This window comes from Podarcis cretensis (assembly GCF_951804945.1).
Source record: "Podarcis cretensis genome assembly, chromosome: 9".
In the NCBI taxonomy this organism is placed as follows: Eukaryota; Metazoa; Chordata; class Lepidosauria; order Squamata; family Lacertidae; genus Podarcis; species Podarcis cretensis.
In genome coordinates, this window is record NC_137178.1 from 61910527 (window position 1) to 61924819 (window position 14293).

General features: G+C 42.2%; 2 protein-coding genes across 12 annotated transcripts in view; one reads left to right on the plus strand and one right to left on the minus strand.

Moving 5' to 3' along the window:
* Nucleotides 1-31: 31 nt before the first annotated feature.
* The window catches only part of ZAR1 (zygote arrest 1), a 31256-nt gene continuing 16994 nt past the window's right edge, over nucleotides 32-14293 (plus strand). For 3 of the 4 annotated variants that reach the window (XM_079989826.1, XM_079989828.1, XM_079989827.1), the window contains exons 1-3: nucleotides 32-2103; nucleotides 5496-5588; nucleotides 5684-5758. In XM_079989826.1, the coding sequence (XP_079845952.1) occupies nucleotides 1315-2103; nucleotides 5496-5588; nucleotides 5684-5758 (957 nt within the window). In that variant the 5' untranslated portion in view covers nucleotides 32-1314. Of the gene's footprint in view, nucleotides 2104-5495; nucleotides 5589-5683; nucleotides 5759-7395; nucleotides 8471-14293 lie in introns of those variants that run through there. The other variant, XM_079989825.1, reaches the window with a different exon arrangement.
* The window catches only part of FRYL (FRY like transcription coactivator), a 147082-nt gene continuing 143107 nt past the window's right edge, over nucleotides 10319-14293 (minus strand). For all 8 annotated transcript variants that reach the window (XM_079989545.1, XM_079989544.1, XM_079989541.1 and 5 more), the window contains 3 exons: nucleotides 13675-13785; nucleotides 12618-12814; nucleotides 10319-12340 (listed from right to left, as the gene is read on the minus strand). In XM_079989545.1, coding sequence (XP_079845671.1) covers nucleotides 12085-12340; nucleotides 12618-12814; nucleotides 13675-13785 — 564 coding nt within the window. In that variant the 3' untranslated portion in view covers nucleotides 10319-12084. The remainder of the gene's footprint in view (nucleotides 12341-12617; nucleotides 12815-13674; nucleotides 13786-14293) is intronic.

The following is a 14293-nucleotide window of genomic DNA, read 5'->3' on the forward strand; positions in this document are numbered from 1 at the left end:
TCAAGAGAAACTCTCTTCCGAATGAGTGGGGGCCTTTTTAAAAACCGAATGCTCCTTGGCATTATTAACTCTTCAGGGTAGATACCTGGGAGCAAAAATCTGCAATCTCTTTTAACAAAGGAGCTGGACCTGTGATGCAGATCTATTGTAACCATTATCTAAGATGCCAAGTAAGGGTATTTCTTAACCCTTTAACCAGAGAAGCCAGGAACTGAATTCTGTTCTGTTTGCATGCAAAGCATACATCACTGAATACAATATGTGCCCTCCTATTTCTGTAGGTCATGTGGACTTGCTTGGGAATCAAAGCTAAGATTTCATTGGTTCACCAAGGTTGTAATCCCAAACATATTTACCGGAAAGTAAGTTCTACTGAATTTAGTGGGATTTACTCAATTAACTATGTTTAGTATTAGACTAAATGGGAACGTACTATGTGTATATTGTAAAATATTACTAAAGCCTGAAATGCCATAGCATTAAAGTTTGTGGGACCACTTCAGAGGTAACCAAGGTAAAATAAATCGCGTGTGGAATGTGGCCTAGCGGCAAGATTAATAAATAATATACAGTACTTGGTATACATATAGCACAATCCAGTACATGCCCATTCAGAAATAAACCCATTGAGTTTCAGTCAGTTTACTCCCAGATAAGTGAGTGCAGGATTGCAGTCCTGAATGGTTTGAACAGCACTGATTTCAAAGTAACTTTTCCCCGTTTACAGGCGGACCTTTAGTACATTTACTGAGAAGTAAATTCTGCTGAGTTCAGTGGTTCTTACTTCCATGTAAACCGGCCTAGGATTACAGCCTAATTAAGTTTACTGTCCCCTTTCAATGCATATTTGTCGACCATATGGGAATTTTAACGCAGGGCGCTTAACCATTTCTGCTACTTTCTATTATTATTTGTATATGACATCAGAAAACCGGTTAACAGCCGAGTCCTCTGCATGCTTACTCGGGAGAAAACCCTACAGCGTTCGGCGGTGTTCATTCCGCAGTGAGGCTGCAAATCCTGCGGACACTCATGGCAAGAACGCGCCGCTAAATCGAGGGGCCTTTTGTTGCAGAGTAAACCACCTGCGGCTGCAACAACAGAGCGGGCCGCGCGCGTGCATGCATGCATGCATGCTTCCTCCAAGGAAAGCACCCGACGTTAATTGGCGCTTGCTCCGAAGTAAGCGCTCATAGACTTCCACGGGACCCGCACAGCTGTGTCGAGTGACTCTCGTTTGGGTCTCCCGGGAGAGGAGGCGGCCCGCCCAGCGGGCTATTTAAGCCTCGTCCGTGATGAGCGCAGCCCGGGGCAATGGCCGCTTTGGTGGACGACGCCATGGAGAGCTACTCGTCGTACCCTTCCTACAACCCTTACTCCTACCGCTACCCGAGAGGCAAAGGCGGGCAGGGTCCGTGGAGGCAGCGGGGCGGCTGCTTCTCCGGTTATGGCGAGACGGCGGCGGCGGCGGCGGCGGCCGCGGCGGCCGAGTACTTCGACAACTACCAGCGGGCGCAGCTGAAAGCCATCCTGTCCCAGGTGAACCCCAACCTGACTCCCCGCCTGCGCAAGGCCAACACCAAGGAGGTGGGCGTGCAAGTCAACCCGCGCCAGGACGCCTCGGTGCAGTGCTCGCTCGGGCCGCGGCCCCTCTTCTTGCGCCGCCGCGCCGTCGAGCAGGAGCAAGGCAGCTCCGTCAGCGGCGGCTGCCGCTCCGTGCGCTTCCCCAGGACCATCGCCGTCTACTCGCCCGTGGCTCCGCGGCGCCTCACCACCTTCCTGGAGGAAACCGAGCCCCCCGACGGCCCCGCCGCCGCCGCCTCGACGCCGCCGAAGAAAGCCGCCGAGGCGCGCGCGGGCGGGGAGAAGGCTGAGGGCCCCGCCGACCTGCAGGAGGAGGAGGAGCAGCGGCCGCCGCGCCCCAAGGCCGAGAGGAAGGAGGGCTCGGGCCCAGCACCCGAGCGCGGCCTGGAAGAGCCGGAGAAGCCTCGGGAGGACGGCGAGGGGGCGCCGCCCCAGCCAGAAGAGAAGCGGGGAGACGAGGCCGCGGAGAAGCCCTCGGAGGGGCCTCGAGAGGAAAGCAAGGCCCGCGTGCGCTTCCAGGTGGGTCTCCCTCAGCTTCCCGCCCATTTCTTGCTTCTTCAGGAGACTCGCTCTCCCTTATTTCCCTTGTGCGCAAGCGGAGGGTTGGGTTTTCTTTTTAATAATAATACTACTAAGGATGCTAATGTTTAAGTTAAATTTTATAAGAACTGTGATTTGGAAAACCGTTAAAAGGACATGCAATGAAATTCAACCAAGGGGAAGCGAGGAAGTCAATTAACAAAGTTAAAAAGTGTAATTTAATAAGCCTTTTAATAAGGCTATGAGTTATGTTTGTTTTATGTGTTTGTTTATAATGTTGAGAAAACAAATATATTTTTTGAATAATAATAATTGAAAATAAAATATATTTTTTTTTATTAATTATACCTGCCCACCTGGTTGGGTTTCCCCAGCCATTCTGGGCGGCTCCCAGCAGAACACTAAAAACACCATAAAACATCAAATATAAAAACTTCCCTAAACAGGGTTGCTTTATTTTATTTTATTTTATTTTTTGCTGCGCTTCAGTGAAAGTCTCAGGGTGGCAGTCAAGAATACAGTGAAAACACGTTTGTTTATTCCTTGAATTTTTATACCGCCCTATAACCGCAGGCCTATGTGCAGAACAATAAAACAAAGCAGGAAGGCATAAAAATGGACAAAGGAAGGCATAAAAAAGGACATAAAAATTCAGCTGAGTGGATGAAACTTAACCAGCCCCTTCTGCCTTATGGTGTCTGGGGCTCCTGTGGGAGTCCTTATTTGTGGGGTGGTAGTTAGTCTGCTTAGGCCAGGCTTGGCCAAATTGTGTAGCGGGAACAAGCCTTACTTTCCTGAATGAAGAATAGCTATCCTTCCGCTCTTGTAAGTGAAAACTTGAGTTTTAGAGAGCCTAAGGCCCCAACAACAGGTTGTGCATTTTTGTACATAACTCTTCTTGGACATGTTTGCTTAAAACCAGAAGCAGCCTGTGGGGGGCTTTAAAGTCTGGGCAAAAGTTTACACTGTAGGAGCCAACGCCAAAGGGCCTTTCTCTCTCTCCCCCCCCCCCCATAAAATAAAATATTTCAGGGTGTCGGTTCCCCCCCCCCCCCAAGGTTGATGGGCATTGCCATTCAAATGGTGTCACGTGATTGATTATATGGGTTGGGGTTTATCTGCCTCCCCAATATTTTATTCAAGTTGCCCCCCCCCCGTGGGGTAGGATGGCTTAACCATTTCCTCTCCCACGCTGGGACTTGTTGTGGGGGGTGGGGAGTTACCTGCAGGTGCCTTCAGGTTAAACAGAATGCACAAAGCTGTATGCTATGCATCAATTTTAGTCTTGTAAGACTTGTACAAGTTTGGCACCTGCACTGTCCGTTTTGGCATGAGGCCGATTGTGATGTGCTTCATTGGGCAAAGGCAAGCTGTCCTAGGCTCTTCATGCAGGCATAACGAGAATCCTTGGATAATTAAAGTATCTGATTCAGAAGAGCAGAGGAATTACCTGCCTATGGCAAAGGGAGCAAAGTTGAATATTGGCGTAGAGTAGACCCAGTGGTGTTGGTTTTGTAGGAGCTTTTTGTACTTTGTGGGTTGCTGGCTTGGGCCAGTGGTGGGGAACTTGTGACTCTCCAGATGTTGCTGAGCACAGGTAATACTGGCTGCGACTGGTGGGACTTGGAGATCAAAACATCTGGGGGGGGCCACATGGTACCCACCCCTGACTTTTCACAGTTGCTCATGTGCAAGAAGGAGCACAGAAATGCAGTTAATTGAAAGAATCCCTTCATAGTTCTTTGTGGCTGGGCTCTGAGCCTCATGCATTATTGTGTATGGAGAAACTAGACTAGCCGGGAGACATAGGATTGTGGGGTTGGTGGGGAGTTCCATTTAGTACACTCTCCCTGCCTCTGCATACCAAGCTGCATCCCCACTACTCCTCTGGTGTGGATTGGCCCACCACATCCTGAGAACATGTGGATGGAATGGAGAGCAAAAATGACTGGTTTGTTTTCCCCTTTGCAGAAACTTGTTTCAAGCTGTGACACCCTTTCTTCCTGTGGTGAGCAATAGAAGTGGCTGGCAGTAGTTTATCAAGACAATACCAAAAAGCCTAAAATGCAGCCTGCGCAATCAAAATGGCAGAAGACGCGTGTACCAAAAAGCAGTGTCCAAGAAGCTCACTGAACGCAAGTCTTTGCTTGTGTTCCAGTGGGTGGAAATGGAGCCAAATATCTCTGGGAAAGCTATGCCAGTTTCTGGGCACTGTAGGAATAAAAATGGGGGTGGGAGGGCCTGCCTGCTTGCTATTTCTTAGGGTGGGGAAGTTGGAGCAGGCCTTAGGCAGTTTTATGTGAAAGAAATTACCAACTTAAATTGGTTACCAACTTAAATTGTATAAAATTGGAGTAATGTGACTTGATCTACTGCCTCTAGTCAGAATCCTGGTAGCTGTAGTGAACAACCTGAAGATGATTTCAGAAGCTCCAGACAGGCTCATTAGAAGTGTATTACTGTAATTAACCTAGAGGTGATTAGGGTATGGAAGTCGCAGACCAGGTCTGGCTGAGTTAATGAATAGGAAGCTCAGTTCATAGAACTACCTACATTGCTATGGGGCACTGACACTCTCCACCTCCTAGTGAAATAATAGTTTTGCTTTATTCAAGAGAAGAAAACCTTGCAGGGAGAAGATTGGCCAGTTCTTACCTTCAATATAGAAGGTATTGAAGAGAGACGAAACTCTCTGGACTTAGATTGAAAGTGTTGCTTAAGTTGGAGGTTAGTTGGTTACTGTTCTTCAAGGCAGTGCTATAAACTCATAAGCTAGGTGCCAAATGGCTCCTTAAACCAGGGTTAGTCACCAAACCGAAATGTCTAGTTGCCATTTTTGGGCCAGAAACCTGAAAAATTGTATTTTTCAATACAACTTTTTGGTTCCTGAAATTCATTCTGATTGTGTAGATAAAATACAATGCAATGGATAGAATTCTAGAGGATGGGTTATGAAAAGTCATGATCCAGTGATCCCCAGGCATGCACCTATGGATGGTGGAGACGTGATACGCCCTCCTGGCACCTGGGCATCTTCACTTGGTCACAAGTGGCCGATAGCTGGGTGCAAAATGTGCCTGGTGAATTATGGACGCTGCCTCAAGCAATTAGAAAAAGATCCATTATTTGATTATTGATGTAAACCTCCAGAATGTATTTTGTATAGTTAAGTTTATACCTCTGTCTTCAACACATTGTGTTTTGTTTTATTGCTGTGGCTAGTGGTTGGTGCAAATAAAGATTCTTCTGATTCTTCAAGCTTGTGAGGGAAGCTGCTGCCAGTTGCTCTTAAGGTGCACAAGGTCAGGGCTTGCAACAGGCTGCTCAACTTGAGATGTCAGTTCCCTTACTGTTTGGTTTATGATCTCTAGTTCCTAGAGCAGAAGTATGGCTATTACCACTGCAAGGACTGCAACATCCGCTGGGAGAGTGCCTATGTATGGTGTGTGCAGGGCACAAACAAGGTGAGTATTGTCACTAGAGCAGTGGAGGGTGGTGGTCTTGCCCTTTGGTAAGGAGTTGCCTTCATGCTTTTTTCCTTCTCCCCACCCACCCTCAGGTTTATTTTAGGCAGTTCTGCCGAACTTGCCAGAAATCCTACAATCCCTACCGTGTGGAGGATATCACCTGCCAAGTAAGCAACTCTTAGGAGGCCATTGAAGGCAAAATACTTTCCAAACATACTGTTTTCAGACATTGGATATCTCTCTGTCTCTGTCTCTTCTACTGCTTGTATTTGGATAGCCATACTGCAGTATAGAATGCTTGTGCCCCTGTGAAAAACAGGTGTGCTTATATAGAACCAGATGCAGGATCCTGCTCAGTTGGCCCTTGCCTATCCCCTATCAGATTTTGAGATGTGCACTTAGTCACGAAGAGAATGAAAACCCTCTAAACCCACTAGAACAGCATTTATAGTTTAACGTGTACATTCTGCACAGCACATGCACATTCTGTTCTTGAGTATGTAGATTTAATTGGTTCTCTTTCCTGTGCAAGATCAGTTCTCACTAGCGGTGATACCTGAATTTAATGATAATTTAATTACCCTTTAACTTTGATTGCACCAGGATGGCTAATAGGAAGGATAAGTAAATTGGAAGGATGGGGAAAATTAATTGTTCATTGAAAATGCTCTTAATCTGTTGTACAGTGTTGATGATCTTATAGTGGTTTTGAGTGAACTCAAATCAGTTTCTTGGTTTGGAGGTCATGTGAAACACTGGCTTAAGAAACCAGGATATTTTAATTGAAGCTGGGTGGGTGATTGAAATGGAGGTGCTTGTTCCAGAACTACTATTAAACCATGGTATATTTGGCTGATGATTTAAAGTCCAAACTAGGCCATGGCGTATATCTTTAGTTAATGCGGCCCCATGATTGGTTCAATTTTGGATACTTTGTGGAGTAGTTTAGGTTTAATGGAGGCATGTTCTACATGGGGTGGTAGAATGAACTGTTGCTTCAGACAAATGGAGGACTTTGGAATGCTCCCCGTGTAATTGTTACAAATATAGTTCAGCCCTTTGCTTGCTCTCAATTTTCTTGCAATCGGAAATGAAGTTTTAATTATTTTTATTTTTATGTGGGAAATTTAAATATCTGATCCCCAGCTGTGCATTCTGCTACATATGTAGACATATGTAGGGTTAAAGTTCAAGATGCATCATTTCCCCAATGGGCAGTCTTAAGAGCCTACTGGATCAGGCCCACCTAGTCTAGCATCATGTTCTTCCAGAGGCCAACCCAGCTGCCTTGTGCAAAGCCTGAACTCTTCCCACTTGTAGTTCCTGACAGCAGCTGATATCCAGAGATGTACAGCCTCCGACAGTGGAGGTAGAGTTAAGACATATAACCATGGTGGTTACTATCAGCTGACAGCCTTACCTCCATGAATTTGTCTCATCTTCTTAATGGCATTCACCACTTCTTAGGGAGTCTTATACAGTACTTTGAATTGATCTTCCTTGTTCTACCTAGAGGGAAACTGTGCTTCTGTAGTCGGGGTGTGTGTGTGATGGAGATGCAACAATAATAGTAGTGTTAACAGTTTGCTTTAGTAGTTGTTGTTGCATCCTATTGTGCATGTGTCTTCCAGTCACTGAAGAGGCCCCCAAACAGAAAGCGGTGCTTAGGTTGGAGTTTAAAAAAGTCATGGAACCTGTGAACCTTATACCTGTGCAGGCTCCTAAAGCATATTTTATCTGCAGAACTTGTACATGGGTGCTTGTAGTAGTTTCAGATACTGTGCCTCTTTCTGTCCCATTTCAGAGTTGCAAGCAGACACGGTGCGTCTGTCCTGTGAAATTGCGCCATGTAGATCCCAAGAGACCCCATCGTCAGGATCTCTGTGGAAGGTGCAAAGGCAAACGTCTCTCTTGTGATAGTACATTTAGTTTTAAATATATTATTTGAGCAGGATAGTAGCGAAAGAATCCTTAATATAGATTTGCAATGACGCAGATATTTTGTTTGGAAACAGCAGGCTGCAGCAGTGGAAAGCCTGCCAATGAAGCTGTAGTAAAGCAATTGTGAATCCTAATGCAACCTAATGCCCACTTCATTTTTTGTAATTGTATTAAGGGGGAGGGACTCTGCCTGGCATACTGTGACTCAGCTAGATTTTTTTTGGAGAGAAGATTGAAAAGCAAGTTCAGCAAAAAAAAGGGGGGTGTTGCTGGTGATGGGAGAGCCTTATTTAAACCCTCCTTCCCATCTGTGTGGAGGAATGTGTACCAGTCTTCTTCCTTGTTACCATCTTGCTATGAAATGCTTCTGTGTAGAACCTAATGCACACTTAAGTGGCCCCAAACTGGGAAATGTAATTGTACGTATGAGTTTCACATTGACAATTGCTCTATACAGGGCAGGTAAAGTTATGGGAAATAGTTAAAATTTATGGAGAATCAAATATATAACTGATATGAAAAGGGGTGGAATAGCAGTGAATTGTTTAATGCTAGAAGTAGGAGGCAGTGATGTATAGTCCTTTAGATTTCTTCAACTGACATGTACTTGAATGGTGCTGGGTAAAAACTAGACAATTGTTCTGGATCTAAGTTGTATGCATAACTGAATATTGATAGGTACAGTCGGTACAGTATTTGGTACAACGGGAGAACTATTTCTGACCAATGCCAGTTTAAGTTTGTAGGTGAGTGGCAGGATATGTCTAATGGCTGGCCATCATCCAAAATTGAGAGATTAAGATTCACTGTCTTGAGCCAAGACAGTGAATGGCATGCTTCTAAATATTACCTACAACTTTCATGATGATGAGGCGCTATCTGAGTGAATGTATAAATAAAGGGATTGTGATGCTTCATCACGGCTTGTAACTATTTCATTTCTCTCTGTGGGTGTTTTCATTCAAAGTGTTTATTATTGTGAGTGACTTTTTCCTTTGACCCTTGCCTTTAATGCCCCCCCCCCGAAATGGAACCAAGACAGTATTTGTATAAAAACAGGGCTTTTCTCCTCCCTAAAGCTCAACAACTTTGACTTGAAACCCCCCCCCCCAAAAAAAAAACAGGGGTAGATCATTTGCAGATTTTAATTCTGAAAGCAGATCAGTCTCTCGGGAGTTGGCATTAGATGAATGGACCTGCAGTGATCCCTGGGCTTCCATGCCACCACTCCTGTTAGGAAGTGAAGCTTAAAGCTTCAATTTGCCATTGTTTCCCATTACATCTGAATACAGGAGGCTGTTGGTGGTTGCAAATGGAAGCTTAAACTTTCTCTTCTAGTACAGTGGTACCTCGGGTTACATATGCTTCAGGTTACAGACTCCGCTAACCCAGAAATATTACCTCGGGTTAAGAACTTTGCTTCAGGATGAGAACCGAAATCGTGCTCCAGCGGTGCAGCAGCAGGAGGCCCCATTAGCCAAAGGGTGCTTCAGGTTAAGAACAGTTTCAGGTTAAGAACAGACCTCTGGAACGAATTAAGTACGTAACCCGAGGTAGCACTGTACTTGGACAGCATATGAGCCTAAGGCTCACTGTTGCACATTCTCAAATGCTTTGCTGTTATAACTGTTACATACTATACTATGTCAGTATAGTTGATATAGTATAACTATTTTTTATGGAGGGATAGGGATTTGTTTGGTTAAAGCAATTTAAGCTTATCAGAGGCAGCTGAAACTGTCACTGGCCACATTACTAGAACTACATGATCTGTGCTGCAGTCATTTTAAATACTAATATGTAGTGTTGTTTATACTTCCAAATTGCTGTGTATTGCTAAATACCTGCTTTCTAGTATTGACTTTTAAGTGCTAAGGTTCTGAAGTTTCAAATGGCTTGTTTGATACACTTTACCCAGGGCTTGCTTCTGGATAGAAGCTAGTATGATTGCAAGAAAATAGGTTGTAGTGTTAACTGGGCACACTCCACCTCCTCTTTAATACCTCCCATCAGGCCTGGTCAGCGACGGGAGTGGGGGTGTGGGATATTGAATTCACAAAGGGATGGGAGATTTCTCAATAGTCAAGGCCTTGTCCTACTGCTAATGATCCCTTCAGCCACTCAAGCGCCTTTCCCTATTCTGTGTAGTAGCATCGCCTTAGGCCCAATCCAATGAAAAGCATCTCTGAAGTCCCAGTGATTTCAGTGGGAGAAACTTATAAATGAAAATAATAAGTTTATTGTTATCTCACTGATTGTTCCAAGTACTTGCATGCAGATCCACCTTATACATCTTACTCACCTTGCCTGCGTTTGAACTAGCACTCCAGGCTCCCAAGGTTATGGAGATCCTTTAACTGGAGGTACCAAATTCAGAGATTGAATTTGGACTGCAATGGATTTATCTAATATATTCTACCAATGAGCTATGGATCTCTCTCCCCCCCCCCCAATGAGCACAAAAATGAGTTTGGCTCAATTCTGAACTATCAGTAACATATACAAATAACTCAGGAGAACCACCACATCATGCAGAGTTTTGCAGCAGCTCCCCCTCTACTTTTATTATCTATACTTAGACCTAGCAAGTCATGCAGTTCAATTACAGCACTGCATACAACATGTATGTTTGGTTAGAGGATGTGTATTGTATTCTTTGCCACTTATTATAGCTAGTCTATTTTTAAGCATGCTAAGGTTGTATTAGAATAAAGCATAAAAGTGATATTCCTTTTTAAATGTTTGCACACATACCCCACAATCCTTTTCAGAAAATACACAAGGTAGCAGATATGAAATTTTATTTTACCAACCCTCCCCAAAGCAAAAAGAAACACAAAAAGGCCAATAGAAGATGTAAAAAGTATAATACACCACTAAAAACTACACACACCCCTCTTAAAAGTGTATTAAATAATTAGGAACATAATCTACAGTACCACAGAGCCTTCAAAATAATTAAATTATATCAGGGTAAAAAATAATACAGTGATTATGAATGTGCGGATTTTGAAAAGTAACAGAACTTGTGTCAGCAGTCCAATGGTATGCACAGTGCCTTAATTTAATGTATTTCAGCATAATTACATGTCTACTCCATTTCCCCAGTGGAAAAAGGCCATGCTAAGAGATTTCATGTCTACATTCTACACCCTGACATTTCAGAGCCCAATTGTTTTGCTTTAACATCAATCACAGTGGGTAGGAGAGATGCATAAAATACAGGGCATTTGTTCCTTCAGGAATCATGAGACATTCATACTTTTTTGCTTCTAAAAAAGTTTTGGTTCCAATAGAATCCAGTTTATTTTGTGCTACAAGATTTTAACAAGGAATTCTAAAGTATATTGTAGGTTTTGGTAGTCAGTGGTCTCTCCCTTCTACAGTCCCAAATTCCTAAGCGTTATCATGAAAATACAAGCAAGTTTACACCTTTTCTTGAACTCTAGAATACACAGATGTAGATCATGTATTCCATTAACAGCCACTATTCTCCCCCCTCCCCCCAGCTTTATACACTATTCTCATGTAACAGTGCATTGCACAATTGTACAAGAAAAATACTGAATTTTACACTATACAATTTCTAGAGTATGTACAGAATAAAATAAGTTAACTTTTCTAATGAGTTGCTGAGGAGCAACATATATCTTTTAATATACAGTTTAAAGTCTCTGCAGGCAGCTACTTTTTGGTTAGTCGTTATCAATATTTGTAATAAGCGCTGATCAGAGAACTGAGCAGCATTCCAAACGAGTTAGATATATTATTTCTTTTTGAAAACTGGATAATTCCAGTTTAAAATATTATTAAATGCCATAACATTTACAGACTAAGGAGTTAAATCTAATAAAATATTTTTTTTTTCTTCCAAAAATAATCTTGCAGTGCTTTTTTAGGCATGCTCAGACCATATCAAACATCCATACCTTCAAAATGCAATTGTCAGATATCCATTCATTCCTACTTTCACACATAATTCACCATTATAGACGAAGGTAGAGTAAATACAACACTGATAAATCAATGGAGTCTGCAGTCTTTCCAGCTCCAGTATGGCAGCACATTCCTCATGACATTGCCAAGTGTATTAATTTGGCATCACCTGATGATTTATTTGCTGCTTGAAAGCGAAGAAGCCTCGCAGGTCTTCAGCCAAAATAACCAGCCTTGATTTTTAGCCTCATTTACCTGCTTTTAATTGTCTCAGTATCAAGAGGCCATTATTGCAACAAGTCTTACATTTCTGTTTTTGAAGATAATAATGCATTTGTAGGCATTGTTTTTAGCCCTTTTCTTCTAATGCAGTTTGTATATAGTTATTTTCAAAAAGTGTTCATACTGTCCATACACAGCTACTGTTTAAGAAAAAGTTAAGGTGATGGCTATGAGGTTTCAAAAACCTTCATTTCTGAATAACATAGCTTGCTCCCAGTACTTCACTGGTCATCACAGGTATGGTTTCTGTCACAAACAGCAAGTTTCAACAGATATGAAAAGGTGCTTGATAATATTGAGACCGTTTCAGTTCTTCCCTGTGGGACAGTAGTTTTTAAAATCCAGTGCTCAAACTTCCCACTGCTGTATGTTTTGCCAGAAGCTGATAAGACTGCACCATGCGCAGTGACTCCCGGATCTCTAAATTTAGTTCCATTAGTTTTGAGCTGGCTTCTGACATATCTTGTTTTGAGCCAACTACTGCAAAACTGCCAGTCTGGCCCAGGGTCTGATGACGGAAATATATCTGCAACAATGTTTGTACTGGATCATCTTCAGAACTGCCAAATATGTCATTGGGCCAAATACATCTGGAAAAACAGAAAAGATGCATTTAATGTCTTTGTCTTATAAAGAAGTTTATCATATTTCCATTTTTTAATAAAGTAGGCTTGCTTCAAAATTCTAGGTTAAAAACTATTATACCTTACAGTTATGAGAGAACTTAACTCCAGTTATGAGAGAACTTAACTCCAATACAATACAATTGTATTGATAAAATAAGAAATATACTGATGTAAGTAGGCCATTGCATAAAGGTCCCTCTCAATTTTATCCTTTTCAAATGAGAATATTAGCAAATTGTACCTGAAAGCTTTGACCTGTACTATAGCAGACATAAACTCTTTATTCCTCAAAGTTTCAATGAGAGAATGAATGGCAGTCTCAGTGTTGGCTTGGGAAGCTTCTGGAATTTCCATTTCTTCAATACCACTGTCAGAAGCAGACTCTGCTTCCTTCAGAAAGGCTTCTAGCTGTGCAAGCTCCTCTGACATGTTTATTACCTAAAACAAAAGAAGATAAACTTAAGTTTTTGTACTAAAAGCAATTTAAGCAATGGGGACAGAGGGTTATTTTTTTTAAAAAATATGTAATTAGGGCATATTTCGGGTTAAATGCTTGCTCACAGAAGTACCTCAAGCACTTTATTCTGCCTTGATCAGACCACACCTGGAGTACTGTGTCCATTTCTGGGCACCAAAATTTAAGAAGGATAATTGACAAGCTGTAACGTATATAGAGGATAGTGACCATGATGGTCAAGGGTCTGGAAACCAAGCCTTAAGAGGAATGGTTGAGCATGTTTGGCCTGGATAAGAGGAGACAGAGAGCCATCTAGCTAAAAGGCTGTCACATGGAGGATGGAGCAAGCTTGTTTTCTCCTGCTCTGGAGCGTAGGACCCAAACCACTGGCTTCAAGTTACAAGAAAGAAGATTCTGACTAAGTGTCAGTAGGAGCTATTTGACGGTGGAATGGAGTTTTTAAAACAGAGGTTGGATGGCCATTTGTAATGGATGCTTTCATTGGGATTCCTGCATTGCATGGGCCCGGACTGGATGACCCTGGGGATCCCTTCCAACTCTTAACTGCTCACCATATAAACTTGGAAATTTTGGTATATGTGTATCAGAAACTTTGACATCAATCCAACTGCAATTGGGTGATGGTTGAAATTATAAAGTGACAATTGGTTATGTACCATTAAATATGCATTAGAAGACAGAGTACAGAATGCTCATAATGGATATGGATGTCCTTTACAAATGTAAGTCAGATTGTTTTATCCTCTTAAGACAAAATTGACAATCTCAAGCAGTTCACTTTTAACAAATACTATTAAAAACGTTGTGGTATTTTCTTTACCTCTGCCTCTTTTTTAACTACATCCACTTGGCTGATAAGTTTACAATATGCTTGGAAGAGAAGCAACAACTGGAAATGCAACTTATATAGCCTCCGACACAACTCCAACTCCTGTAAATGAAAAAACCAAGGTTATTATCTTAAATTCAGTATATTAATCAACTATATAATAATCAGACAATAAACACACTGCTTGTCTAGTGAATAATTTGCAATATAAAAAATAGTTATTTGCACAAGCTAATGCAGTAAGAAGCTGATGAAAGCTGTAGATGTATAATTAAAAAGTGGTGTTGCCCTTATAACTTTACCTTTTAAGAAGGGCAATTGTATTTACAACAAAGAAAACAGAAAGGGATTCTCATGACATTTCAGAAATGCCATGCTCTAGCAGGGAAGAAATTGCTTCTATTTCTACTGGTGATGTCAGTTTTAATTCTGGGCCACATATCAAAATATGGTATTTATGTTCAAGCACATTGTTTCTTCCCACAGTTAATACATTTATTAAAATATACACTCTTAGCTTTCCAGTTCTACAGTAGCATGACAACTGTAAAATCAATAAATTCCTGAACAAAATTGCAATATTACTTCTCTGCTTATTTTCACATGTATG